Source organism: Agaricus bisporus (genome assembly GCF_000300575.1).
Source record: "Agaricus bisporus var. bisporus H97 unplaced genomic scaffold AGABI2scaffold_5, whole genome shotgun sequence".
Lineage (NCBI taxonomy): Eukaryota > Fungi > Basidiomycota > Agaricomycetes > Agaricales > Agaricaceae > Agaricus > Agaricus bisporus.
The window spans coordinates 313574-339140 of NW_006267368.1; the positions used below are offsets into that span (position 1 = coordinate 313574).

The window sequence follows — 25567 nt, forward strand, 5'->3', positions numbered from 1 at the left end:
TATTCGTGAGCAAACTTGAGGTACTTGCGATCATGAGAGGTCCTCGCAGTATAGCCGAGAATGTTAACCCCGCACAGTATGGAGGATTCTCCACTAGTGCAAGTGCCGGTACTGTCAGCCTTCCAAGTCAAAAGAAAACGAGTTCAGAGGCCGGTTACCCTTCTCGAGGAGAGATATATACAAATGTTGTGAACTGTTCAGCAGCACGCGCTCTCCTTGACAAATACGAGAGAATGTGTACGCCACCACCGCCAAAAGATAATTTGAAGAGGGCCAGGAGCCCACAGGATCATGATCGTTGGGAAACTTCGATAGTCGTTGGAAGGGATGGGGTTCAGGATACAGGGAGCAAGAAGAGTAAAAGCAGGTCTCCCCTCCGACAAAGCATTCGTAGCCTCCTGTCGGCGTTGAAGAAGGGCACCACAAAATCAGGCGAAGCCGTTGCTTCTACGAGACGTGTATCCAAAAGCGATATGATCACCACGGATCTAATAGGCCCTCCTCTGGTGCCGGAGAAAGCTCTTGAAAATAAGCTGAACGAGATACTTCAGCACCCAGGTATCGCGACCGCAAACACGGTTGCGAACGACCCAGGCAAGGTTGAGAGGTCTGGTCCCATGTGGCACCTTGCCTCGACTCAGCTTCTTGGAGATCCGCAGTCTCTGGTAGCGTGGATCTCATGTACCGGCGTTCTCAACTCTCGGAAATTGATTCTTACCTGGCCTAACCATCCCACCACCCATCCCAACATCGTGGAAATCGACCTCGGTCGATGCATTGACGTACGCCCTCTTGCGAATGCAGAATTAGAAAAGGAAGAACGTGCGATGTTGTCCAAACTGGATGAAACTCGTGAACCCAGGGTATTCGAAATCGTTCTACAAGGGCGAGAATCAGAGAAGTTTGCGGTAGGCAATCTTGGAGAGAGAGCAGCTTGGATAAGCGCGCTTTGGTAAGAAACTTTCGAACCAATCCAGAGCGGGGGTACTAAACATGATAAGGGATTCCATTCTGCCCACCGAACAATCTACAGTAGGAGTCTCCAACTCTCAGCAAGTACGGATGCAGAATGTGGATTCAAACATACCTCTAGGGATGGCCCAACTGGTAAACAGAGCTAAAGACTCTATACCACCACGGGCCATCGAGAAAGATGCTTTCTGGTCTGCAACAAAAAGAGAGCAATCTCTTCCTCCTTTGCCTCCTAAAAGTCATAAATCGTTGCCCCCCTTATCAATACCTCCCAACTCGCTGGTATCCCAAGTTGATGTCATGCCACGAATCGATTCTGCAGGTACACCTTCACCTAGCATATATTCACTTGTCTCACTACCATCACCAACCCGCGCAAGTGGCCTACCTATAAGTCCCTCTATAGCAAATCTTGGACGGCGTTCCATGGTGAAAACTCGGTTAGCTGAAATTCAAAAGGAACGAGGGCAAGAGACTCCGACTAGCCTCAACACTCAGATTGATAGAATGATGCTACCTACCTCACCGGCCAGCACAACAGGGACGGGAAGAAGTGGATTTTTGAGTGTCTTGACTTCAGATGACCCTAATGATGGCATCGTTAGGGAACGCGCGCCATTTGGGCACCTGAGAGAAAGTGAATTCTTTAGAGATTTGCAACTAAATGACGCCGGTTCCGAAAGTAGAGAACGGATAGCAGGTGCAAGGCCTCCTCTCGAGCATAGCGATAGAATTTGTTCCGACCTTCCGTATGTCAACGGTGAAGCCGAACCTTCAACAAAAAATGGCCAACACCTCGCTTCTCGATTAGAAGAAACCGTAAAACCGTTATCTGCCGATATAACCACTATAAAGAACGTACTTGGAGGAGAGTCGGGCCAGCCTACTTTGCACCAGATGCTGGAAAGTATCGACGGTCGCTCTAGATCGACAAAGCGCACAGTTGAAGAGCTCGTTCGAAAATTCGAATCTCTTCCTTCACCTTCAAGGGAACCTCGCCGAAAGTCAGAAGGAGATGATAAATTGGAGACCTGTGAGCGCACTAGAGAAATGTTGGAGGCGACTCGTTCCGAATTAGCAGGCAAGATGGATACTCTGATGGGCCAACTCACGAAAGTGACAAGCGCTGGATTGGCCATTCCGCCACAATCGCCACCATTTGCTTCTTTACACCAACAAGCAGGTCCAACAAAGATTTCCGCAACAGATATGGATACCTTCAAAAATACAATGATCGACGCCCTATCGGCTCAACTGACGCCGCTTCGGGAACGAATCGCGACTTCAGGCTCGAGTAGTTACCCGCTTGTTGCTGAAGAGGCAAGCATGCATTTGCTAATGAAAGGCATGGAACTGACGTTCTGGCTGTACCCAGTTGTCAAGGATCGCTGGACTAGTGGAAAAAGACGATGAACATCGAGTTTTATTAGTTCAGCAACATGCGGACAGCGTCCGCTACCTCAATGAGCTGAACTCAGTGAGCGTTATTCATAACAAAATCCGTGTATCTGACGATCGTGGTGAAGTGGTTGGAAAACTTTGTCAGACACGGAACATCGCAAATTAAAGGAATGGCCACTAACGTTGAATACTTGTGCAAGAATCTGGGACCTAACCATGAAAGCATCCTCAATGATATATACGCCGCGTTATCGGAGTTGAGAAACCGCGATGATGCATTTACACTCCAGAATTCCGTGGAAAAGATCGTCGAAGCTATCAACCAAAGCCCACAAAACCAGACGAGTGAGTAACACTTGTTGTCGGCTGCAGCTGGTTGATTCGTACCTCACATAGATGTGCAAGCACTTGCCCAATTCATGGAATGTCAACGCCAAGAGCAGGAGAATTTCTTACGCGCTTTTACTGCCCGTCAGTATGAGATTTGCACATATATGATAGATATTCATAAAATTTCAGAGGTTTCCGGAGAAATAAAGGGAGAACGACTGAGATTTGTCGAAGCCATGAAGGAAGCTACTGCCATCAATGTTCAAGGTGAGCAGAGAGTCTCCAGATATTGAAGAATCGTCGGATAAACCCCTATGCAGCTCAAGTAGATCAATTCAAGAAAGAATTGGCACGCGAAGTAGCGACTGTGGCACAAGAACTCGGTCGTTTAGAATCCGACAAACGAGCTGTTGAGACCAAGATTGCACATCTACACGCATTCCATGCGAATCAGAAACAAACGATAGGGGCTGTAAGCACTCAACATCTCTTAGAGCATTACGTCCGCTAATGTGATCTTCATAGCACGCTCCGTTGACTGTGACCGCAGCTCGACAGACTTATCGGCCACTCTCTCAGCAAGCACAGTTTCAGACACATGGCGGGTACCCGCGTCGTCCGTTGCCATACCCTCGCTAGCGGGTGCCAACATAGATTTAGCAAGAGATCGTAGTTGGTTGGTTGATAAGATTATATATAGTATATTGCAGTTGAATGGTCTACTAGAGCTTTTCACGTTTGGGATGTTTAGTGTTTATGTGGCGCGCCGTTGCAGCGATACGGAAATTGGTCGGCACAACTGTATGTCTGGTCACACCCATTAGTTTAGTTAGGACGAAATCTGTTCGGGAACTGACTCGTAAAATTGCTGCACCCCTGCCCCGTCCATCGCAAGTACATCACCCTTCCAGATATTTAGACTGAGTATATGCGATATTATGGTTGAGAAATACTTACGTGGCGGAGAACGAGTGTGATGGCGATACTCCGAGGAACTCCCTCCGGGCAATGCCTTGCCAACAGCCGGAAATGCATCAGCGCTGGAGAACCAAAAGATAAACCGGAAACAAAAGGACCTAGACCGATTTCGTCGTCTGTGTGGAACTGTGTAGAGGTCAATGGCGCAATTATAGGAACACGGAATCAATGCATACAGCCATTTTTTGTCGTTCCATATATGCAGCACTGGTCAACGATCCGTCAGTCACAGCATTACATTACGTATCGTGCGGGTGCATCACCTAAGTACTTCATTAAAAGTTTCGTCTCTACCAAGCGCTTGTTTGACTCGAGTTTGGATGAGATCGCGAGCTCTCACAACCGCGTTCGGTACTTTATCGAACGGAAGTGTGTTCTCAGTTCCGCCCACATACTACTGCCGTTAGTAAGGATACAATTGGTTATGGTTGGCACACACCTGATAAGGTACACCCGCTTGACATGGAAGTCAGGCCTAACCGCTGAAGGAAGGTAAGTGGAACACTAACCATTCTGAGAGAAATAGTTGGTCAACAACGCCCCACGACCTAAGACAAGTCTTAATAATCTTAGAACTACGATAACGCAGATAATTACATTTGTGCTATAGAATAATTAGTAATAGTACAGTAATATTGTTCGAGGCTAACATAAGCCACTTACAGCTCTCAGAGGCCATCGTCTGAAAGGTAGTGCTCCCGTAGAAGCTTGTTCTTGGTACTCTTCGAAAATCTCATCTGCTTCCTTGTTCCAGAAAGGGTTGCTCGTTTTGATATGGTGGATGAAGCCACTATTGGAAGTTTAGAGTTGAATAGGGTCATGTCACGTCTACATACCGTCCCTCTGGCAGTCTGTACGTGAAACACTGTCCGAAACTACCATCAAAAGGCTGTAGTTCGAAGATTCTGAACACCTGCTGCTCTATGCCTGAAGGACTTGAGAAAGGCCCATTAAGTAAATGTATGAATATGTTACTTACCGGAGTCATTCGCAATGGAAGAATCTTTGAATGATACTGGAGGTGCAAAAAATATGAATTCTGTTGCAATGCGCACTCTTTGAGCGACGGGTAACACCGCCTTCGTATCCGGTTTAGTAAGTTTCGTTGATCACTCGACACGAATGATTACCTTGCAATGCATACATTCCCAGTATTCCCACTTGTACCTAGAAGCAACATCAAAATTAGCGGAGGCATCATTGTGGATGAACATAGTGAATAAAATCAACCTGCACGACAATCTCCCGCAGTCTTTGCAGTGCCATCCTCGTGTGTACGCATAATCCGTTGTGAGGCCTGGAGACGTTGGACCAGGTAGGCACGGTTCGAGTTTTTCTGCAGGAATGGCTAATGCGCTTGCTGGAGCCAGCTGCGTAAATCGAGAATTGTATTCAAGTTCATCACTCAACAGCCTGTCATTCATATCAAGCCAGAATCTCGGACAATCTGGGTTCAGGCAAGTCCACGATTCATGGTAGATTTGGGCCGAAGATACCTGACACATAAGACACCGCATCGAAATTGCTTCGATGTGCTCAAAAGGCGCAAAACTGCAGGTGAAGGCGGTCAATGCATATCTACAATCGACAGATTGAGTCACCTTTGTTCAACATATTCCAACCCATTATCAAGTTTCCTTGTCAAATCATCCCCTCCAGATGAACCTGCGCCCGCGAGAAAATGAAAGAAGAGTATCAGAATCAACTTGACCTTCAAGTTGTTGCTCTACAAGACTGTACCAGAGAAATCAAATTTCAACCACCACGGTTCACCCTATTCAAAGATTTCAGTTTTGGATGTGATTGTGGAATGACCTGAAGGATTTCTCACTTGTGTTTCACACCACTGAAACGCAAATTTATACCTGACAACACGACCGCGCTCATTTTCCGCAGGTTGATATTCGGCTGGAAGGACAATCAACATCAGAGGCGACAGAATATGACAGAACACGTACCCCATGCGTGCACAATGGTATAGAATCCCAGAACGGCATATGTTATGTCCTTACTGCCAAGGTCATATGGGAATTGGACGTATTTATCATCGATGAGGAGTACGATGGGCTGGTGAGTTCGATAGTTCTCGAGTAATGCACGAACAGATTTGTCTTGCGCAAGTTGATCAGCAGCCTCTTGCGGAATATGTTGTCCTTGACGCGTGCGGACGCTTTGCGCTTTACCACCCCTAAGACTTCATAAAGCAATGAAAAGGTGGAGCTAGAGAATGATTCTTACCCGTGAGAGATGATCAGCCTGCCTCCATGAGTGAAGATGTCTCGACTGTGATCAACTGTCAGTACCGATTCGTCCGAACATTAGTTGACGACAGACCTGGCTGCAAATGCACTGAGAAGATAGCCTCTGGCTACGTTCCGAGAATGATATACACCACCTTGATAACTTCTAAACCAGTCGAAAGACTCGCAAACTTCTTGCCGCGACTAGAAGTATGTCAATATTGAATAGATATACATGACTAGGATGTGTATGAAGATTACCTGGGCCCAGATTGGGGGATTGCCTGGTAGGGGAGGCTTTACGGTCGGCAAACAATTGATTGGTAGAGAGGCTTGCGAGTCCGTATGCGGTTTGTCAATCTCGACATCAATCGAATAATCATCAGCCTCTTGCAGCCATTTGTGCGTGATGTTCTCAGCAGGGAGCAAGGGTGACGATGTAAGTTGTTTAACCTCAACTGAATTCTGGATTTCATATATGAGTGGGGTGACAGGCAGAGGACCTCCAGAAGAACCATCCAGACGGATTAAAGTATCAAGATGAGGTGGAGGCAAAGGCAAAGGAGGTATCTCCTCTTGACGACTCGAGACTGCATAGTCGTTATCCAAAGGTTCACAAGTTGTTTCGCAGTCTTCCCGAATTATATCTCCATTAGGCGCCTGCGTTGACGAAAACGTAGGAGTACCCTTCATTGGCTGTGACGACGATCTCCTGCATTTTTGGTTCTTCAACTGTCTCTTTTTGGAACGAAGCGCGCCGCCTGTTTTCGCTCGATGTCGTCCTGCGACACTCCTTGCTGACAAAGACGGTGAAGAAGACATGCCCATTTTGCGCCTCTTGGATCCGGATACCCTCGTCACGCGCACGAGAGACTTCCTCACCAGCCCTTGATCCTTCTCACGCATAGCTTGAGTAGCATTCCTGGGTGATTGGCGCTTGGATGCTTCAGCGATGTCATCGTGATGAGTAGCTTTATCTGGCACTCCTGCACACCGAAGATCCGATCTACTACGCGTCATCGGCCTACTTACAGAGACGATATCGGGTCTTTTGTGAGCTTTCTTGCGTTGCACAGCGGGTGACTTCCTTTTTTGAATAGCCCTAGTCGGTGTTTTCGGAGAAGCCGCAGACTTGGGTTTGGTGAAAGATACATATTGACCGCCCCGTTGACTGATCTCCCTCGTAAGCATTTTAAGCAAATCAGGATCGTTGTCGAAAAGAGCCCATTGAATGTCAATGAAGAGACGCAAGTCTCGTTTTTCGACTCGGAGTGTTTTCTCTTTTTCTTTCACAGGTGTGGGAGAAGCATTGAAGGCCAAATTCACCCAGTAATGAAGCTCTGACTGGTTTTTGTGTCAGGAAGAGGAGAGCATATAGTGCCGCGGTGAAATACCTTGATTCCTTTGGTCAATAGTTCTTCGTGCAGCCGGGCTTTCAGGCCGTCCAATCTGCTTTCTCTAGCGCTGCGAGTCTGTTTGGTAGCAGCAAGAAGGTTCTTCCAGCTGGCGAATATACCTTGGAGAGGATCCTGGCTTAGCAGAATTTTATCGTCCCACGACGCAATATGTCTGAGTGAAGGGAGACTTTGCAAGTATGCAGACTCCATGTCTGGCGGCGGATAGAGTAGGGTGGGATTTGGGTGAATCAAAAGTACTTAGGCCATGTTGAGCAGAAAGCGGCACCATAAACCTTAAAGGTTGGTTTGATCGGTCTTATATCTTCTCAGTGTACACATTTCCATTCCAAGCTCCACTCCTCGGAAATTGGTTGTTATGACGGTGTAATATGCATGTGTGGCAGAACTGCAAAACCTCCAGGACACTCTAATAAGAAATGGTAATGATTATTTTGCAAGAGCATGTTGCAATGCCTCATACACCTCGGCTTCTATCTGTGCCTCCATCTTGTCTGCTTCCGATCCACTGCCAGCAGCCACCTTGTTGGCTTCCTGAAGGTTTGCACGGATAGCCTGCAAGGAGACAAATTATCAGCGCATGTTTTTGAGTAGAAGTGTCCTCCGCCAGCCCACCTCGATGGAAAAGTCCTCCAGAGGAGCAGCCTCAACTACGTTGATAGTAAGCCTGTTGTTGGGATGTACAGTGGCAAATCCACCGGAAACTAGACAACCGGATTAGCATGACACTGTGGTATGACAATATTAGACGCACCGAACCACTTCTGACTACCTGAATCCTCAACAACCTCCACGACTCCCGGACGCAAAGGCTCGATTGAAGGAACGTGACTCGACAAGATACCCATATCACCGGACTCTGCAGGAATGTTCACCTGGACAACATCTTGAGAGCTAAAGATGGCCTATACAACGTCAATAATCCCATGTTTGACACGAATAACGAGTCGATTCGAACCTTGTGGGGAAGTGCCAATGACAACTTGAGTTTGTCACTTATCTCCGCGTAGCCACGCCTTGTATACGCAACATGGGTTGTTGCTCGGCGTGCAGCAGAGGCGAGTAGACGCAAAGAAGACATTTTGAAGGATTTGGGTCGCAACGCGTGTGTTTACGGAGTCGCGTTTGCGGTGTTTAGCGGAATCTTCCCACGGCTTGCAGGACACCCTATGTAAATTACACTTATTGCTGAATTTGTAAATTAATATTGTACCACTGGAATCATCTGACGGATCCTCGTTTTGGCTGCGACTGGGTCTTTTGAGTAGAGTAGAGGAGCTCAGAGTTCAAGAATTTCTGCAACCAATGACTCCCGTTAAAGAGTTGCTGACACAGCGCGTAACTAATGGGAAAGCACACTATTTGCCACCATCCTTAATGTACATAGCGAGTATTGGGAAAGAAAGAAAAAGCTTGTGTGGAAAAAGGTGCAAGAGAAGCCGAGCAAGTTAGTCACAAGTAACTTCGACATGTGAATATCTACATCATGGGCAAGCTGGAGCTTTTCAATGCACGGTCGCCCGATAATTTGCCCAACTCCAAGGTCATTTAAGTGCAAGGTGATATTTTTTTTTTGCCGATGGCATCATAGACAGAACAGTCAGCATTAAAGGCCTTACGGGGGTATCGGTCTAGGGGAAGAATCTTAACATTGACACTAGCTGCAATTCGGCGTTGAGAACTACCCTTGCCCACGAGGATCGAAGTGGTAAGGTGGAATTTGATGTCGATTTGAGACTGAGCGCATAGGTGGTATATGGGGGACTAGGGAACCGCACCTCTATTACAGGCGATTCGAAAAACTACTAATAATATACTGGCAGACAAGGATATGATTACTGAGCAAAAAAAGCTATCAGAGGCCGATAGAGCCCCCGTCCTTGATTCCCCCGGTGTAATGTTCCGGGATAAGGCTCTTCTCTTGTCGCACCCCACGTTCGCTGTATGTAACCTGTCAGATTGATGATATTTAGATTGAAACAAGGAATCACCCACATCTCGTCCACCGCCAAAAGCAGATCATAATTGATTTCTTGTGAAATCACTGAATCAAATTTATACGCAGGATGCGAGCGTATAAAGTTACGAATCCATGTAGCGGTAGTGTCCAGAGAACCTAATTACTATGAATGAGGGCGAAGGCGAGGAAATGTACAACGAGAATCTATACCATTGGCTCGACTTCTAATGAGGTCCAGATATAGCTCAATTCTAGCCGCAGCTTCGGCATCCATATCTAGGGTATCGAGGTATGCCGAAATCAGGCGAAGGAGACCCGGGAAGCTATCTCCCTGTTGAACAAAGCCGATCAAATCGAGATGTGGGACTACCACCGTTTGGACATACTTTGCCGTTAATAATTCCATCCATAGTCATTAATTCATATTCATCCTCTACCGGTATTTGGAGCTCTCCATTGACAGGGGGTCCCGGGGGTGTGAAACAGTTACCCAACTTTTTTTGTTTGTGTCCAGAGTTCTTGGGCGGGGAAAACTGACCAGAAGAGATGGAGGCAGCACTACTGCCTGGACTACCATCATGAGGATAAACATCCTTACGGAAATAAAATTTCTCCGAACGAGCGGCATCTCTCTTCTGAGCCGTTTGCATATTCTGGTCAACCTGTGGAGTTTTGCGATATGAATAAGGATGTTCCAAAGCAAGGGAGAGATACCATACCTTTGAGATAGGTATATAAAAGTTCAGATTGAAGTAAAGGATAGCACGGGAGAGCAAGACGACGAAAACAGCAAAAGCTGCGTTTTCGAAATCCGTTATCTGGACCTCCATGCTCCGAAATTCGACTCGCCAACCAATTGATGAATTCGGTGGGGGTGGTTTGAATCGCAGTGTTTGCCAGTTTGTTGATTGAAGGTTCTAGACAAGAGTCAACATAAACACAGAGAAAGCATGGTGACTTTTTACCTCGAAATGATCACTGCTGGTAGCATCATCCTGATCAATCGTTTCAGAAAATATAACCAGCGGGTCACGAATAAAGAGATGAGCCATATGTTTTGATAACAGGGCATCCAGACCTTGTCCCAGTTTATAAGATAAATGAGATGCAGAGATTAAAACGTCATACCATGCTTGCGCAACCGCTCATAAATTTCCGGGTCGTAAGGAACGTCGGTATCATTATACTCAGGCCGATTAGTCCACTCCGTCGAAAGATATAAATCGACACTGTCGTAACGTGATTTGGGTATCCTGAACCGGTCATTCTTCAACTCCTGGGAAACCAAAAATTTTGAGCATAGGAGTAGAAATGGCTACGCGAGAAACTAACCTTGAGCCCTCGTTCTTCATCTGTGCGATCATCAACGCTTCCAGCAACTACGTTCCAGCGGCAATCAACATCCGCAAGATAACCTCTCCATGCAGGGCTTGCAGCAGTCAAAGCTAGCTGTACCACGCTTAAAGTGGGACTTAGGGAAATTCTGGTGCGACGTACAAGAATAGGGCCGATAGGAATTAATCCATCATACAACCGACGAGCATCGGCCACATTGCATGCTTGGAAAGTTAGTTGAAGACAGCAACAGCCCATTCCAAAACCCATCGCATCCATATATACATGATCTGGAAGGGCCGCACCACTCTTGGCCTCTGCAGGATTCGAGTCAAGCTGAGGATCATAACCGAATATCACACACTAAACGCACCAGAGTCTTCGGGATAGATATCACGATCCCAGGGGATTGTAGGGTCTATGAATGGACGAGGTGTTTTCTCGTCGAAAAAAATTGGTAGATTGATAGCAACTTTGGAGCCACGGCGTGTTCGGATGTTCGCAGTCAAAGTTCTATCATGGAGATTAATTCGGTCATACTTAGAGCGACGCATATCAATGACTTGGCGTACGGGAAGCGCGCATGAGGATTAGTAATCTCTTCGGGCAAAAAGAGACTATGGCTTGAAGTGGCATGGTTTGGATCGAAACCGGGTTCTGTAAACTGACCGGGAGCGCCGAGACGAGGAAAGGAGGTGAACGTTAAGGGGATCTCGTTTGCTTTAAGATGCTTGCGAGCAAGAGTTCGCCTGAATGAGAGTTCAAATGGTTCCTTTTCATTCCGGATTGAATAACCAACCGGTAGCGCATGTTGCCTTCGACTGACAACAGATCGCTAATAGAGCCTGTGTATGGGGAGCCTGGGGTCGATTCTAGCATGTAACGACCATACTCCGGATGAAATTTTGGAACCGATACACTAAAGCGATTGGAATGGTGTGAATGAGTGGGAAGCATTTCAAACTCACTTCTCGGGGCAATCGGCGCAAATGTCATCGACGATAGCGTTTAGCTTGGCCAAGATCTCCGTTTGACGTAGGGAGAGTTTGGCATTCTTCTCCTTATCATCCAGGGATATAACTAAATATTCGACCTTGGGCTATCAGCTCGCGTCAACCACCGTCTGGCCTAGATACGCACTTCATCACCCCACAGGAGCTCGTCCCCAGTCCTATCTTTGAGGCGATCCCAGATGTGCAAAAACTGGGTAATGCCATGATGACGTACATGGGCGGCATATTTTTTGGCCTCGGCCCATGTAAGAGATGTTCCAAGGTAGAGCAGACCCATAGGTAAAGTGCTGGTCTTTGATCCGGGACCGGTGCAGAGAGGAGATCGGGAGATAGAGTCGTGGCCAGGAAAGATATCGCGACGTAAGTTATATAATGCACTCACTACGGCTTTGTAATGTTCGTGCTCCCCTATGTTGTTATTCACGTGGAGTTTCGGTCCGGCCCAATAAGAAGACTGTTGCGAGTGAGTCAGCAATCGAACAGTTCTGCCCCAAGTTCTCAAGGCTTCGACTTCGCCTAGAACAACGCCTTGCGGGCTTGTGCCATCCAGGCTACAAATCACGTCATAGCCTCACTCAGCTCTGATCAGTGTTTGCAAGCATCATTATAAATATCATCTCATCAAATATATGTTAACTTATTTGAACCTTGTATACTTATACCAAACTCAGCCATTCACTCCATTGGTAGCCCACTTGAGACAGATTTTGAGCGCAAGAAGAACGTGGCGGAGCGCTCGAGTCCAAGCTTCTTCTTGGTTGAATTGGAGTTTCACAGAGACGTCACCAATCTTGTCTTTCACAATCCTGAACATGGTAATTAATGGAATCAGCATACCCGGTGAAGTCGAATGCGACACTCACTGATGAGGAAACTCGGCTGTTGGGTCTTGCAGTTTAATATGGTCGACGAGGTGCTTGAGACAGTCAAGGAAGGACACCATGGCAAAGTCAAATCGCCGATTGTGTAGCAAGCGTCCGAGGTGTAAGTCTCCTGAACCATAGAGTTCATATGTCGCCTTGTCCCCTGTTGTCTTTTCTATCCGGGAGAAAGAGCCCATTGGGACAAGACGATAACTACACTTTAGTAGTTAGTATGTTCATGCGGCATATAAGTCTAAGAGTCATACTTGATGAATGTGTAATCCAGTTTCCGGGCAACAGTGTACAGTAATAGCAGAGCTTGTCCCCAAGCAGCATTGATTTCTGCCCACTCCACCTAGCGGGTTGGATGGGTATATTATATGTTCAATAGATATTGACGGCAACTTACGGGCACTCCTGGAACACGACCGAGGCGCAATCCGTTGATTGTTCCGAAAACCCCATCATGACCAATGCAGAAAGCATCATTGTATACATTTGTTCGTTCAAGTTTCTCCAGGGTCACAACATCTGCCGCATAGGCAGCACGAAGAGACGCCAATTGTGCCGCCTGTTGTTCTGCCACAAGTAATTGTTCATTGTGATGTCTCCAAAACCTGAACAAGCGTCAGTAAAGGAGGTTTTTAAGTAATATAAAGAGTCTAACTCGTCTTCCTCGGCCTCCAGGGCTTTCTCATCCAACTCCAACAAGCGTAGCTCCTCATCTAATTCCTCGCGTTCGCGTTCTGCCTCCTTGAGTTGATCAATGGCAAGCTTCTCGTCGTTTTTTAACCTGTCTATCCTTCTGTCTGCTTCCTCCTTTGTAAGCCCCTGTGCCTCCTTCTCTTTCCTGATCTCCTTTTCGAAAGCAATATATCCATCCCGTTCTTTTTTCGTTTCTTCCAATTGGCGATTGAGTGTTTTAAGTAATATTTGTGTACACTCGGCACAAAGTGGATGGTCGATCTCGGACCTTGTCGATAGAAGATTGAATAGTCGTGCTGCTGAGCGCAGATGATGAGACAGGGGTGAAGGAGAGCTATAATCAGGTTCGAAATGTGCAGGAGCTATCGGAGTATTGGTTGTATTATGCGACGCCCCCGTGGCTTTCCTTGAATAAACAGACGGAGCAGGGTTTGAGGGTATGTTGCGTATGATGCTATCCTGCAGGAGTACGAATGATTCGTTGGATGGTATACTGCTATTGCGCTGTGCACGAGGAAAGACGTTTTGAGAAGACCTGTTCATTCCAGGCGTAGCGGCGCTCATGGATCGCTCCCATGCTGCCTTCACCTGGGGTGGCCCTGGAACCTGGTCTAATTTCTGTTCGTCGGTCAGATGGCGAGCATTCTGAGTCGGAGCGGAGGGCAAAGATGCTGCAATTGTATCATAGGCAGACGGTGCGAGGTCTATAAGTGAAGCATCTAGCTGCACCGGAAATGAGAAGAGGTACTAGGTGTCGAACAGAAAAATACCTGCAGAGGCTCTTTACATTGCTGGCAGACCAAACCGAAGCTCATTCCGAAAGATGATGATGGTACGTGACAAGTCTGATTAATTTATGATTGCCTCATTTGTATCACCTCGTTCCCTTCCCACCTTTCATCTCGTTCACAGGTTCTTGCCTGCCGTTCGACTACCGCGGCCTGGCGAAATAGGTCTAAGGGCTGACTACGCATAATGACTACGGAGAAAAAATCATCAACATGCTTAGACTGCTACTACCCAACCTCATTACCGAGGCCGCTGCGTGGCTAATGATTTCACCTGGAACGCATGGCGTGAACGCCCTCGAGGCTTCCTCATAACCCGTCCCGTAACCAAAGCTTCATCACATCGCTCTTCTAGGTATTTTCTTCTTTTACATCTACTCTTCATATGTTCACCATTTGCCGTGTCTCTAGGATGTCAACTCGAGTTTTTGCTTTCATTGTTGGCATCGACAACTACAAATCAGGTCATATCTGGAACCTCCATTCTTGTGTGGATGATGCCCGACGCATCCATTCTTGGTTGGTGGACGACCTAAACGTCCCCGAAGACCAAATTTGTATGCTACTGAATAGTCGAGCAACCAAACACACCATTGAGGAGCGTTTCATGTCGCACCTGACCAACAATCGCTCGATGGAGAAGGGCGATGCTATTCTCATCTATTTTGCTGGCCACGGTAGTGTCATACCCGCACCCGAGGGCTGGTTCCAGTCCCGCGGTAAGGATGTCGTCGAGGTCCTTTGCACGTATGACTACGACACGAAAGCGACCTGTGGTCGAAATGCAGGCATTTCGGACCGATCCATGCGTGCCATGCTCTTTGAATTGTCGCAATTCAAGGGTGATAACATCACACTCATCCTCGACACATGTTTCGCCCCGGGCGAGGTCGATGAAGGTAGAGGTCAAACGCGCTGGACGCCTACCACAAGGGCGGCTCCGGAGGATCTCTATCGCTGCCTGTGGTACGGCGCTCGAGGTCAGCCGTATGAAGTCCCTTATGGGTTTTTGACACCACAGAAAAGCCATGTCTGCCTTGCGGCGTGCGGTAATGGTAGCCAAGCCGTTGAGGGGAAGGCCGGAGGCAAACTGACCCACGAATTACTTTCCTTGAGATCTGAACTTTCCCTTCACCGCGTCACTTACGTGGAGCTTCTTGACCGCCTTCAACAGCGGATGCCACAGGCTCAACAGCCCATCTGTTATGGTTTCTACAAGGATCGCATCCTGTTCAATTCCATTCCCTTCGGTATTGACACTCAGTTTCTCCATGCCACTCTTTGCGACGAACACGACCGCATCAAAATTGGTGCAGGGCTAATACATGGACTGGTAAAAGGAAGTGAACTTTCGCTACATCTGCACAACCACCGCTGCTCTAAAAATCCAATTTTGTCCACCGTCATCGTGGAAGTGTTGCATCCTTCTTGGTGTCTCGCGAGGTCTTTGGATACCAAAGTATCCCTCCCGCGGACGTCTTGGGCTAAAGTTACTCGATGGAATAACAGGGGCCCTTTTCGCGTCAACCTCCAAACTACGTTGACATCTTTCCTACGAATGCGGAAATTTAAGCGAACTTTCAATGCTGAAAGCGCGCCAGCAGCGAGATCAGGACTAAACATCATGCGAGTGAGAAGGGCAGGACAAGCTGATGTTTCCCTATGTCTTGGTCGTAATGCTGTTACGGTGGAAAGGCACGACGAAATCATTGCTACCAATCATCGTCGCCTAGTCAGGTTAGAGAAGCGAAGGGGAGAGGAGGTTCTAACCGATGCAGCTCGCTTCCATCTTCATCTCCACCGTAACAATCTCGAAGCTCCGCTCCGAAACCTCGTTTCTATGGAACTCTACCGCCTTCACCCGGAGAATTGGACCACGATGGGCGGCAATTTACTCCATAACGGGAAAGCAATTATTCCCTACGAACCAGGTGCTATCTTTAGTGTGTCTCTATATAATAAATCCAACGTAGGAATTTGGCCTTATCTTGTCTACATGGATCCCAACTGCTATGGCATAACTATCCTCTACCAGCCCGATCCTATGGCTTCCACCCCTCCCTTACCGGAATGTGGTCACCTTGAGATAGGATCAGGAAAGCCGGGATCAGAGGCTCTTTCTTTCACTCTCTCTGATCGTGAACGCTTTGACTCCGGATTTCTCAAATTGTTCCTGTCTCCAACGCCCATAGCGATGGCTATGATTGAACAGGGTCCTTCACTTGCTTGGACCAACCCTGTGGACATTGAAAGTGCTCAAGCGCCTTCCCTCGATACTGAGAATGGTGAAAGAGCTTGGGATACTTCCCTCGCTTCTGTCGTATTCTTAAGACAAAGTAGGTAGTGTTGGATTGACTATGCTCGATCTTCTTTTTTGACCGAGTATGTTTGTTACACTCTATTTATCAACATATGTGTACGTACTTATTAGCTGGCATACGCTTAGGCAACTCTATCTCCTGCGTCGTAATACCGAGTAGTTCCCCGGTTCTCAGTTCTGGCTGATACACGTGACAGATCGCGTCTGTACATGTGATCATTGTGATGACGAGTGACTTGTCATCCAGAGAAGTAGCTCTTATTTTGGAACTGCCACCTACAACACGCTTGATGTCCAGTATTCTGTGTCTTTGGAACGCCTTAACATCAATCTGAGCACCGAACATTTCAAATGCAAGCAGACTCTATTCGACTGCAAGAACCAGTCCAATCGCAAGAAACGGAAAGCCTCGTCCGACGCTTGGCTGGACCATCATCAGGGAAAGCAGGGTTTGTGGAATAGGACTCGCACCGCGAAGACCAAACTATAACACGTCGCACCTTACTTCCTAGGCTTGCTAACGATCAATCTGAGATCAATCGGATTATTGCAGAGGTTTCAAAAGGTTCAAAGTTTTACGAAGTATGCTATCGAGACTCTCGACACTACGTTCTTGCTACTCATTTTACTTGTCACAATAGAATGAGAAGAGAAGAGATAAGGAGTTAACGGAACGAATAAATAAAATACTCAACATTCGTGATGAAGTTGTGAAAGGGGTCGACATCAGTTGGTGTTTTTTAAGTATGACGAGTCATGAGAAGCACAAATTGACTGCTGTAAATTCAATTTCAGGCAAGATAGAAGCAAATGTGGATCGTCTGGTGAGATACAAGCTTTTTCTCTTCGTCATACTCCCTACGAGACTGGAAATAGCTTGCAGAATTTGAATCCCAACGCGACTTAACCCAGATAATTGTGCACGTGGATATGGATGCATTCTATGCTGTGAGTTGGGTTGCGTTATCCATTTTTTTCGTCCTAAAATGAGCACCACACGTCCTAACGGTAAGCGACGCAGAGTGTTGAGTTGTTGAATAATCCGGAGCTGAAGGGCAAACCATTCGGGGCAAGTAATCTCAATCGTTACATATGAGTCCGGCTTAGCGTTTGGTCTGTCGAACAGGTTGGCCGTGGAGTCCTTTCAACCGCGTCATACGAAGCAAGAAAGTACGGGGTTCGTTCCGGCATGGCGGGTATATACAGTTAAACGAATCTCTGAAACTTTAATTGAAAGATTCGTGCAGGTTTCGTTGCAAAGAAGCTTTGCCCAGACCTGATTCTAATACCTGAACATTTCACCACGTATATGGAAACGTCGGACCAAGTTATGAGTATATTCAAACGTTACGATCCAAATATGCTGATTGCTGGATGTGATGAAGGATATCTCAAGTAAGTTTTTTCTCTCGAAGCGGAAATTTGGAACAGGACCACCATACATTATCCAGTATCACGTTACATTGTGAAGAGCATTCAGTTTCCGCGGCGGACTGCGTGCAAGAAATGCGGCGGATCGTTTTTGAAGAGACCAAGCTAACCGTCAGTGCTGGTATCGCCCCAAATAAGGTTTGTTTCTCTCTCGGAACATAATGAATACATTTCATGCTTTTACTAGATGCTTGCAAAGGTATTTCATATCGTCAAGTCTTTTCCAAAATCCACTGTTGAAGTTGGTTTCACTGCAGATCTGTTCAGATAGAGTCTGTGCTGTCTATCTCACTGCCTGTACACGCATCTCACGAGACTACCTTTGCAGAATAAGCCCAATGGTCAATTTCAATTAATTCCAGATCGTAAGACCATATTAGCTTTCATGCGCGAGCTTTCGGTCCGCAAAGTATTCGGCATTGGGCGTGTCAATGAGAGGCTCTTAGAGTCAATAGGCATCAAGGTAGAGGCGTTCTTGATCTCATGCTTCCGCTATCAGAGTACTCACCTCATTGCAGACGTGCGGTGATATTTTCACTCACCGGGCTACGATTGCATTGATGGACAAACAATTTGGACTTCATTACCTCTTGAAAACATACCTCGGGATCTCCTCAAATGAAGTACGCCCGCCTCAAAGGGAAGAGCGCAAAAGCATTGGATCGGAGAGGTGTGTAAAGATACCATCTGGCATTCACACTTCTGTAGTCCTGATTAGGTCCAGAACGTTCTCTCCTCTAGATGATGGCGAAGTACTTCTCCAGAAGCTTGAACACATTGCCTCAGAGCTAGAAACTGATATGGCTAGAAATGGTTGGGCGGGAAAGACTATAACACTGAAATACAAATTGGATACATATCAGGGTGAGATTCTTTCTGTTACTTGGCGACTCGGTTCTACCTCATTTTATGTCATCTCGTTTCAGTATTCACCCGTGCCAAATCATTGGATCGTTATGTTTCCTCCAAGGAGGACCTTTTCTCGGTAAGAGGGCATCTCTAAGATGAAATGCTCTTTCGAGTAACTTGACTTCAGATAGGGAGAAAACTATTCCTCGCCGAAGGACATCTGAAGTTGCGACTAATAGGTTTAAGGGTGACTAAGTTGAAAGATTTACGTGCTCCGTCTGCTGTCGGTATTGAGAAGGTAAGCATCGCCGTCTTCTTTTTCTCTCTACCATAGTTCACCTCCCATTAGTTCTTCGAAGCCACGACTTCCTCAGCTCATACGCGACGAAAGATCGATCCCGAAGACATCCATAAGGCAAGGCACGATTATGATAATCCAGAGGATCTGCATATAGATGCCATGCCTGGATTTTACGAACACGAGGAGACTATGCATGACATAGAGGTTGAGGACATTGGTAATGATGACGAAGTCGGTGCCCTTGAGTTAGTCCAGGACAAAGTAAAAAGCAAGCCACGGCCACCCGTTTCGGCGCCCTCTCGGTCATTATCTTCGCCTGTAACTTTGAAAGATGTTCCTCAGAGCAGCCTTCTACCCAAGAAAAGGCCGCTGGGGCGAGAAAGGAGCCAGAGTGACGTCGGACAACGACCTAGCCTGTCCCGATCTTCTGATCGTGAGGCTCAAGTTTGTCCAATCTGCGGTCAAATCTTGAAGGTGGACAATCGAGATCTCAATACTCATATCGACTTATGCCTTAGTCGGAGTGCCGTACGGGAAGCCAGTAATACCAGTGGAGGGGCTGGCGCAGCCGAAAATAGCACGAGTTCGTCTACACCGATGACCAGGGGTTGGAGTTTCCTAATGACACCAAAAGATACCCCTTCACGGCCGAAGAAACGGAAGCGAAAATAGCATAGATTGTTCCTCCTGTAGCCCTTATACCCATGATATATTGTTTCTACGCCCGCCGATCTGATACTCATTTATATGACATGCACCCATCTTCCTATTTTCCCCTATGTAGATAGAAGGATGCCTTGACCCCCTTGCCAGCTCGAATGTCCTTCATGCATAGGTCATCAATGTGTCTTCCCGTTTTCGCCAATTCAATTACTTCATCTTCCACGACGCGAGGAACACAAACGACGCCATCCTCATCAGCCACTATCCAGTCTCCGGGGTGTACTGTTAGGCCAGGAAAGGTGTCTTCATCAGTCGTGTCCGACTGTGCATTCCATTTTATATGCGACAACACCATGGGTACGTTGATTTCCGATGGACGGGTGAATGGCGACTGGCCAACGGTGGAATGACCACGGGCGAAAACTGGGAAATTCTGGGAACGTTGTTCGGAAAGGTCTCGACACCTCCCCGATATAACGACACCCTTTGCAGAACGAGCTTTGGCGCCGGCAGTCATAAGACCGCCCCATACAGCGTTTTTGGCCTCTGATAGGTTGGTTATTAGAATCTTATTGTGTGACCAGAGGCGATGGCTCAACTTGGCGGTGCGCTAATTACAATTACGGATCCTTCGGGAATTGTATCCACAAAATGCTCGGACAACTTGGGTGCCGAAACGTCCGACGACATTACCATACGGACTGTGTATGCAGGACCGCATAGCCGAATACTTGAAGCGGATGGGGAAGATGGGGATGGAGAGAGCATGTTAATGTCTGGTATGTAGCCACCATGAGGGACTTTGAGTTTTATGAGGGCGTCTGATATTTCGCAAGTGGAGAAATCAACGAGCTTAGATGTTGTACGTGCTAAGTCTTCAGGGTCGGACATGAGGATGAGGATAAGACAGAGAATGGAGAATCAATTCGGCTCTCACGTTTGAATATATATGCTGTGCTTTTCATTGAATTCAGCATTTGGCCTGAAAACATAACATGGATGTCGGTGATTACGCTTCTAGAGCGTGGTTAAACGAAGTGTGTGAGTTGTGTCCAAGTGTAATCATACATGAAGGAATCAAATCGTCGCCAGATATTCAATCTGATACAGATGGAACTACATCCTGACATCCAAAATATGAGCGGCTTCTTTCACTAACGTGAACTACTAAGTACAAGTGATTATGCATTGCTCGAATTTCTCGTCGTGAACAGCAAGCATTAATCGACTGAGTTTCTGTGCCTCTGATCGCTCTTCTCGACTATACGACGGATGACGTCTATAGAAATTAACGTCCTTATGCAAGTGACGTGGGCAAGGAGGATATGGCTGAGCTGAAGTGCTGAAGGACGAGAGGGTGATTGATCGAAGATTGTTCTTCCCACGAGAGCTGCACCAGCCCAACCACGATGAACCCGATGTCCCCCCCTGCAAGACCTCACATCGCAGTACACTCCTCTCACTTTACTTCGGCCACCACGACCGACTGGGACGACGCATGGGACAGTGGTTCAGACTCTGAAGATCATCGTAAGGACCGCCTACCAAACTCTTTCAAACGTAGAGCCAGCGGTTCTTCTTCTACTCCCCCAAAACTGGTTCCAAAACCAAGCTCTGCTTCATCCTCTTCTACTCTCGCCTTCTCGTACACCCAGGTCAATGCCCCAAACTCTAGCTCGTATCCAAACCCCAAATCCATCGAGCAGGCTGCGCCATCACAAAGTCAAAATGGCTGGACCATTGTCCGCACACTGAGTGATCATGATCGCTTAGGCAATGCTCCCCCCGGCCAGTCTCAGGGGGAGCATGCTCTCGATGCCGATGTTGAGGGTGACATGATTCTTGATGAATTCGAAACCGATTTCGAGAATAATGATCGAGCAGCTCCGCATCTGAGCACCCAAACGAAGCAGATGGCGGCTTCGGTGAGAGACGATGTAAAAGAAATTGTAAATGGTAGCTATCTCGTTACTCTGTATCATGTCGTATACATACCCCCTCATCAACCAGCTTTTCTTTTCCCTAGACCCTTTGTATGGCATTAAACATCGCTCGAAACAACGTGATCCATCGCCAATAACGTCTCGGCAACCCTCCGAAACTTTCCAGAATGCTTCACGAGACGAAAAGGCTGAGAAGCTTATGCGGGAACGTTCCATCCGTAGTAACCGTCGTCAAAAGTTCTTTGACTGTCTGACGAGTGAAGACGTCAACATCTGTGGGTCCATTAACCATCGTATGTTTTCACACATTTTGCTGATATTGTTCCTCTCTACTCGTCTATAGCTGAACTGCGTAAACTGGCATGGGCTGGCATCCCAGTGGACCTCCGTCCACTAGCATGGCAACTGCTCCTCGTGCGTTTCTTCTTTTCGAACACTCCCTTGCCTATGTCATTCTGTCCTGCAACATTTCATGACTGAGGTTTCAGGGATACTTGCCCCTCCCAGCCTCATTACGTGCAGCGACGCTAGCTCGGAAAAGGAGCGAGTACCTTTCGATGGTCGAGTTAGCTTTCGCTCCGGGTCGAGAAAGTCTCGACCAGCAGATTTGGCATCAAATCGAAATTGATGTCCCGAGGACGAGACCTGGAGTAAGGCTTTGGATGCATGCGGCTACACAGAGGGTCAGTGTTATGTGTCTAATATGTAAAATCAGTTTGTTGACTCGGACCTTAGAGCTTAGAGAGGGTTCTGTATGTGTGGGCCATCCGCCATCCTGCCAGTGGATACGTGCAGGGAATCAATGACCTCGCTACGCCGTTCTTCCAAGTTTTCCTCTCTGCGTATATTGGTGTGTCATATCCTGCCATTTGTTCTTCTCGCCACTAGTTTTAACAGTGACCATCTAGATTCGGATCCGGAGAATTTTGACCCATCTGTTCTACCAAAGGATACACTTGATGCAATCGAGGCAGATTCGTTTTGGTGTCTTTCAAGGCTGCTGGACGGCATTCAGGATAACTATATTTTTGCGCAACCTGGAATTGTACGGAGTGTCAAAAGGATGGCAGAACTAGTTGCTCGCATAGATGGTGAGTACAGCACTCCTACAATAATTGTCTCGTTCTCAGACCGTGCAGCTCCTTTACATGCTCATTTAACATCACAAAACGTGGAATTCATGCAGTTTGCATTTCGGTGGATGAATTGTTTGTTGATGAGGGAGATTAGTGTGCAGAATACGATCAGGATGTGGGATACCTATCTGGTGCGGTTCTTGCGGTTTGCCAGCGCTTTCATCGTTGACCAATCTTTAATTTGCAGGCGGAAGGCCCCGATGCATTTTCTCAGTTTCACCTATATGTCTGTTCGGCATTTCTTGTACGATGGAGTGAGAAGCTGCGACAGATGGATTTCCAGGTCCGTTTTTCACTTCTTGTTTGATTTTTCCTTTACTTATTAGTTGGATTTATTCAGGGAATCATCATGTTTCTGCAGTCTTTGCCTACACAAGATTGGGGTGATCACGAGGTAGAGTTGCTTCTCAGCGAAGCATTTGTACTCAATTCGATATGGCACAATGCCCAAAGTCATTTTGGTGCTGCCAAATGACAAAAATAACCCATTCAATAACGCTATCATGTTTAACCATCGATATGGAGTCCATGGATCGGTGTTTGGCATATGTTTGGAATGTACCACCGTGCGTGCAGCGAGAAAGACAAAACGAATAGAAGAGTCTATCGATGTGACAAAATGCGGTATGAGCGAATGGAAGCAAGGTCCTCAACTACGGGTGAGGGAGGTTAGATATGAGAAATGATGCACATGCAGATGTCAAACACAAACGAAATGCGTCAGGAACATGACTGTTAGGAAGGACTTGATGATGATTGGGAAAAAAGCATTTTTTTTTACTCGGTCTCTTCCTTGGCTTGAATTTCCCTATCTAAAGCTTCTTTGAGGTCTCGAGCTTGCTGTTCAGTCTGCGTTTTGAGAGTATACATCTTGAATTTAGTTTCCGCGTCATATCCTAGGAAGGTGACATTTTTAGCTTTCTGAGCAGGTTTGAAAGCTGAATGAAACGTGAAATTCTGTAGAACAATCATGTTCACATAACTTTGGCTGTTCAAGCAGATGAGGACTCACAATTAGAATTTGGCCGGTACTGCTACTCCGTAATAACACTCTCCTCGCACCCTTCTCTTTATGTTTCTTAAGCCTCAACACACCATAACCCATTTCAACCCAAGTCTTCTTGTCTCCCTCTTCTCGGAGTACATATGATTTCAGTTTCACAGAATGTACGGTTTCTTCGTCTTCTTCTCCAGCGCCTTCTTGATCATGTTTGTTATCAGCATTCAAAGCGAAACTCTCAGCAACATGTCTTGTCGGCGTCTCTTCTGACGTGGGTGTCGTTGCTGGTATTGCATCTCCTGTTGTACCTGAAGCTGATTCTGTACTAGAACCAGCAGCGGTTGTAGCAAAAGAGGCACTGGGACCTGATAATGTAGAGGTGAAGCCAAAAACGGGAGTGGTAGAAGTGGACGTAGATGGTGGTTTGGCGAAACCTCCAAAACCGGCAAAGCGAGACGTTGATGGTGCATCACTGGACGTTTTCGCGGCTGCAGTAGTTGTACTTGTTGTGGGAGCGGAGGAAGCGCTAAATGAAAATCCACCTGAGGCGGCGCTTGTGGAAAAGGAAGAAGTGCCGAAAGAAGAAGCGCCAAAGGTGAATAAATTGGGTTTTTCTTCCGGTTTCTCCTTGTCACCGGAACCTGATAAAAAAGAAGAGTCGGCGTTGAATAGGTTGCTGGTGGTAGGAAGAGAAGGGGTTGTGAGAGGCAGACCTGGCTTTTTCTTGTCTTCGGATGGTTTGGTGCCGAAGAATGAGGGAGTGGCAGCCTTTTCTTCTGACGGTTTGGAGAATAATGGGAATGGTAGGGAGGTTACGGGTGCATCTGAATCTTTAGAAGAAGAGGTATCAGATGTAGAAGGTTTGGGTTCTGGCATTTTGGATTCAGCGGGCTTTCCGCCAAACGGGAAGCCACTGCTGCCAGAAGGAAAAACGGGAGTGAAACCACTTCCTGGTGTAGAGGTGGCGAGAGGAGTGGGGGTATTCGACTTGCTGTCTGTCGACGATGAGTCTCTCGGCCCACCGAAAGAGAAGCCTCCACTAGGTCGCGCAGGCATGGTTGTTACGGGTGCTGGTGTGGATGAGGAAGATGTTGTTGAGACAGCTTTACTGTCATATTTCTTCCGAATATCAGCACGTAGCGACTTGTATTGTTCGAGGGCGCTGACAAGGTCAATGAAGGGATCATCGTCAATGGCCTTTCCGGCTGCAGAACGTAGAGACTCGTTAAGCCCTCGTAATGATGTGTAGTATGTGAGCTCTGCTGGATCTATATCATCGTCCTTTTGCGCATTTGAAACTTTTGCCTGAGTGGGGGCGACAGGCTTGTTGACGAGGGGCTCTGAAGACGAGCTTGGAGCTGTGGATGAGGATGCGAGGAACGAGGCCAGTAATTTAGCGGTAGAGGTGGAGGTGGGTGCCAGAAACGAATTCATAGCTGCGGGAGTGGACGAAGAAAGGGAGTCGGTTGATCCAAATCCAGAGAATCCGTTGAATCTTGGGGTGTCCGCGGCCCCGGTCTGATTAGAACGTCAACTTACTGACCTTGCAGTCGAAGCGAGCACGCACCTGGGTTGCCGGAGGGGGCAGGGATGCGACTGAAGCGCGTTTTGGAAGACCACGCATGCTAGGAATGGGCCATGAGGCGCCGTCAATGGTTGCAGCTGATTGCTTACGGTCTTGTTTTTAGGACGGATTCATTGGCCCTCGCGAAACCCGTCTGCGGGGTCTCTTCCTGCAAAATCTCAACGCGTCAAAGAGGCGAACCGGGCAGGCGGGGCTGCGTACCTGTTCCTCCTCCTCCTCAAAACTGTCTTTCGAGATTTGTTTTTCCGCACCGCGTTTCATGGCAGAGGCTTGACGATTTGAGCTGCCAACCGCGTAGCGCGATGGACCGTCAAGGCCCTGGACCAAACAGGGACAAAC

General features: G+C 47.3%; 10 protein-coding genes across 10 annotated transcripts; 4 read left to right on the top strand and 6 right to left on the bottom strand.

Moving 5' to 3' along the window:
- Nucleotides 1-32: 32 nt before the first annotated feature.
- AGABI2DRAFT_117681 (hypothetical protein) lies at nucleotides 33-3342 on the top strand (the record flags this gene model as incomplete). The annotated part of the gene is made up of 8 exons (XM_006460690.1): nucleotides 33-952; nucleotides 1002-2280; nucleotides 2348-2449; nucleotides 2499-2718; nucleotides 2770-2844; nucleotides 2893-2970; nucleotides 3024-3175; nucleotides 3229-3342. 8 exons carry the CDS (start codon nucleotides 33-35, stop codon nucleotides 3340-3342), a joined length of 2940 nt encoding a protein of 979 aa, XP_006460753.1.
- Nucleotides 3343-3532: 190 nt separating this feature from the next.
- On the bottom strand, nucleotides 3533-7528 carry AGABI2DRAFT_117682 (hypothetical protein; the record flags this gene model as incomplete). The annotated part of the gene is made up of 19 exons (XM_006460691.1): nucleotides 3533-3607; nucleotides 3661-3807; nucleotides 3858-3888; nucleotides 3945-4075; nucleotides 4121-4137; nucleotides 4191-4229; nucleotides 4279-4285; nucleotides 4345-4471; nucleotides 4518-4608; nucleotides 4661-4760; nucleotides 4812-5232; nucleotides 5283-5346; nucleotides 5422-5455; nucleotides 5513-5589; nucleotides 5640-5869; nucleotides 5920-5964; nucleotides 6016-6125; nucleotides 6183-7265; nucleotides 7316-7528. 19 exons carry the CDS (start codon nucleotides 7526-7528, stop codon nucleotides 3533-3535), a joined length of 3042 nt encoding a protein of 1013 aa, XP_006460754.1.
- A 108-nt stretch (nucleotides 7529-7636) lies between these two features.
- Nucleotides 7637-8574, bottom strand: ATP16 (ATP16 delta subunit of the central stalk of mitochondrial F1F0 ATP synthase). Its single transcript, XM_006460692.1, has 4 exons — nucleotides 8295-8574; nucleotides 8091-8241; nucleotides 7952-8040; nucleotides 7637-7891 (listed from the first exon to the last, which is right to left on the bottom strand). Exons 1-4 carry the CDS (start codon nucleotides 8415-8417, stop codon nucleotides 7766-7768), a joined length of 489 nt encoding a protein of 162 aa, XP_006460755.1. The 5' UTR covers nucleotides 8418-8574; the 3' UTR covers nucleotides 7637-7765.
- A 479-nt stretch (nucleotides 8575-9053) lies between these two features.
- On the bottom strand, nucleotides 9054-11921 carry AGABI2DRAFT_203941 (gamma glutamylcysteine synthetase; the record flags this gene model as incomplete). The annotated part of the gene is made up of 14 exons (XM_006460693.1): nucleotides 9054-9276; nucleotides 9332-9452; nucleotides 9507-9627; nucleotides 9683-9958; nucleotides 10016-10213; nucleotides 10262-10374; nucleotides 10425-10572; nucleotides 10629-10745; nucleotides 10794-10948; nucleotides 11005-11144; nucleotides 11204-11380; nucleotides 11431-11550; nucleotides 11600-11724; nucleotides 11772-11921. 14 exons carry the CDS (start codon nucleotides 11919-11921, stop codon nucleotides 9192-9194), a joined length of 2046 nt encoding a protein of 681 aa, XP_006460756.1. The 3' UTR covers nucleotides 9054-9191.
- A 390-nt stretch (nucleotides 11922-12311) lies between these two features.
- AGABI2DRAFT_69268 (hypothetical protein) lies at nucleotides 12312-13755 on the bottom strand (the record flags this gene model as incomplete). Its single annotated transcript, XM_006460694.1, has 5 exons — nucleotides 12312-12450; nucleotides 12508-12720; nucleotides 12774-12862; nucleotides 12917-13124; nucleotides 13175-13755. 5 exons carry the CDS (start codon nucleotides 13753-13755, stop codon nucleotides 12312-12314), a joined length of 1230 nt encoding a protein of 409 aa, XP_006460757.1.
- Nucleotides 13756-14245: 490 nt separating this feature from the next.
- On the top strand, nucleotides 14246-16491 carry AGABI2DRAFT_203944 (hypothetical protein). The gene is made up of 2 exons (XM_006460695.1): nucleotides 14246-14355; nucleotides 14412-16491. The coding sequence occupies exon 2, from the start codon at nucleotides 14413-14415 to the stop codon at nucleotides 16342-16344; it is 1932 nt and encodes a 643-aa protein (XP_006460758.1). The 5' UTR covers nucleotides 14246-14355; nucleotide 14412; the 3' UTR covers nucleotides 16345-16491.
- Nucleotides 16492-16671: 180 nt separating this feature from the next.
- On the top strand, nucleotides 16672-18754 carry AGABI2DRAFT_69121 (hypothetical protein; the record flags this gene model as incomplete). Its single annotated transcript, XM_006460696.1, has 13 exons — nucleotides 16672-16769; nucleotides 16833-16902; nucleotides 16962-17049; nucleotides 17116-17144; nucleotides 17197-17268; nucleotides 17342-17393; nucleotides 17418-17516; nucleotides 17568-17715; nucleotides 17772-17889; nucleotides 18080-18214; nucleotides 18270-18421; nucleotides 18476-18615; nucleotides 18678-18754. 13 exons carry the CDS (start codon nucleotides 16672-16674, stop codon nucleotides 18752-18754), a joined length of 1278 nt encoding a protein of 425 aa, XP_006460759.1.
- A 913-nt stretch (nucleotides 18755-19667) lies between these two features.
- On the bottom strand, nucleotides 19668-20455 carry AGABI2DRAFT_117687 (hypothetical protein; the record flags this gene model as incomplete). Its single annotated transcript, XM_006460697.1, has 2 exons — nucleotides 19668-20110; nucleotides 20164-20455. 2 exons carry the CDS (start codon nucleotides 20453-20455, stop codon nucleotides 19668-19670), a joined length of 735 nt encoding a protein of 244 aa, XP_006460760.1.
- A 544-nt stretch (nucleotides 20456-20999) lies between these two features.
- On the top strand, nucleotides 21000-23337 carry AGABI2DRAFT_192360 (hypothetical protein). The gene is made up of 9 exons (XM_006460698.1): nucleotides 21000-21520; nucleotides 21591-21782; nucleotides 21851-21921; nucleotides 21996-22190; nucleotides 22243-22357; nucleotides 22416-22598; nucleotides 22647-22774; nucleotides 22831-22926; nucleotides 22984-23337. Exons 1-9 carry the CDS (start codon nucleotides 21400-21402, stop codon nucleotides 23116-23118), a joined length of 1236 nt encoding a protein of 411 aa, XP_006460761.1. The 5' UTR covers nucleotides 21000-21399; the 3' UTR covers nucleotides 23119-23337.
- An 83-nt stretch (nucleotides 23338-23420) lies between these two features.
- On the bottom strand, nucleotides 23421-25511 carry AGABI2DRAFT_178202 (hypothetical protein; the record flags this gene model as incomplete). The annotated part of the gene is made up of 6 exons (XM_006460699.1): nucleotides 25430-25511; nucleotides 25318-25376; nucleotides 25211-25268; nucleotides 24357-25161; nucleotides 23656-24284; nucleotides 23421-23600 (listed from the first exon to the last, which is right to left on the bottom strand). The coding sequence occupies exons 1-6, from the start codon at nucleotides 25487-25489 to the stop codon at nucleotides 23421-23423; spliced, it is 1791 nt and encodes a 596-aa protein (XP_006460762.1). The 5' UTR covers nucleotides 25490-25511.
- Nucleotides 25512-25567: the final 56 nt, after the last annotated feature.

Coding starts and splice junctions, on each gene's coding strand:
- ATP16 (XM_006460692.1), bottom strand. CDS start 8,417: ATGTCTTCTTTGCGTCTACTCGCCTCTGCTGCACGCCGAGCAACAACC. Junction 8,242..8,294: donor CATTGGCACTTCCCCACAAG/GTTCGAATCGAC, acceptor GACGTTGTATAG/GCCATCTTTAGCTCTCAAGA. Junction 7,892..7,951: donor TGGAGGACTTTTCCATCGAG/GTGGGCTGGCGG, acceptor GTCTCCTTGCAG/GCTATCCGTGCAAACCTTCA.
- AGABI2DRAFT_203944 (XM_006460695.1), top strand. CDS start 14,413: ATGTCAACTCGAGTTTTTGCTTTCATTGTTGGCATCGACAACTACAAA.
- AGABI2DRAFT_192360 (XM_006460698.1), top strand. CDS start 21,400: ATGATTCTTGATGAATTCGAAACCGATTTCGAGAATAATGATCGAGCA. Junction 21,783..21,850: donor GAGTGAAGACGTCAACATCT/GTGGGTCCATTA, acceptor ACTCGTCTATAG/CTGAACTGCGTAAACTGGCA. Junction 22,358..22,415: donor TTTCCTCTCTGCGTATATTG/GTGTGTCATATC, acceptor GTGACCATCTAG/ATTCGGATCCGGAGAATTTT.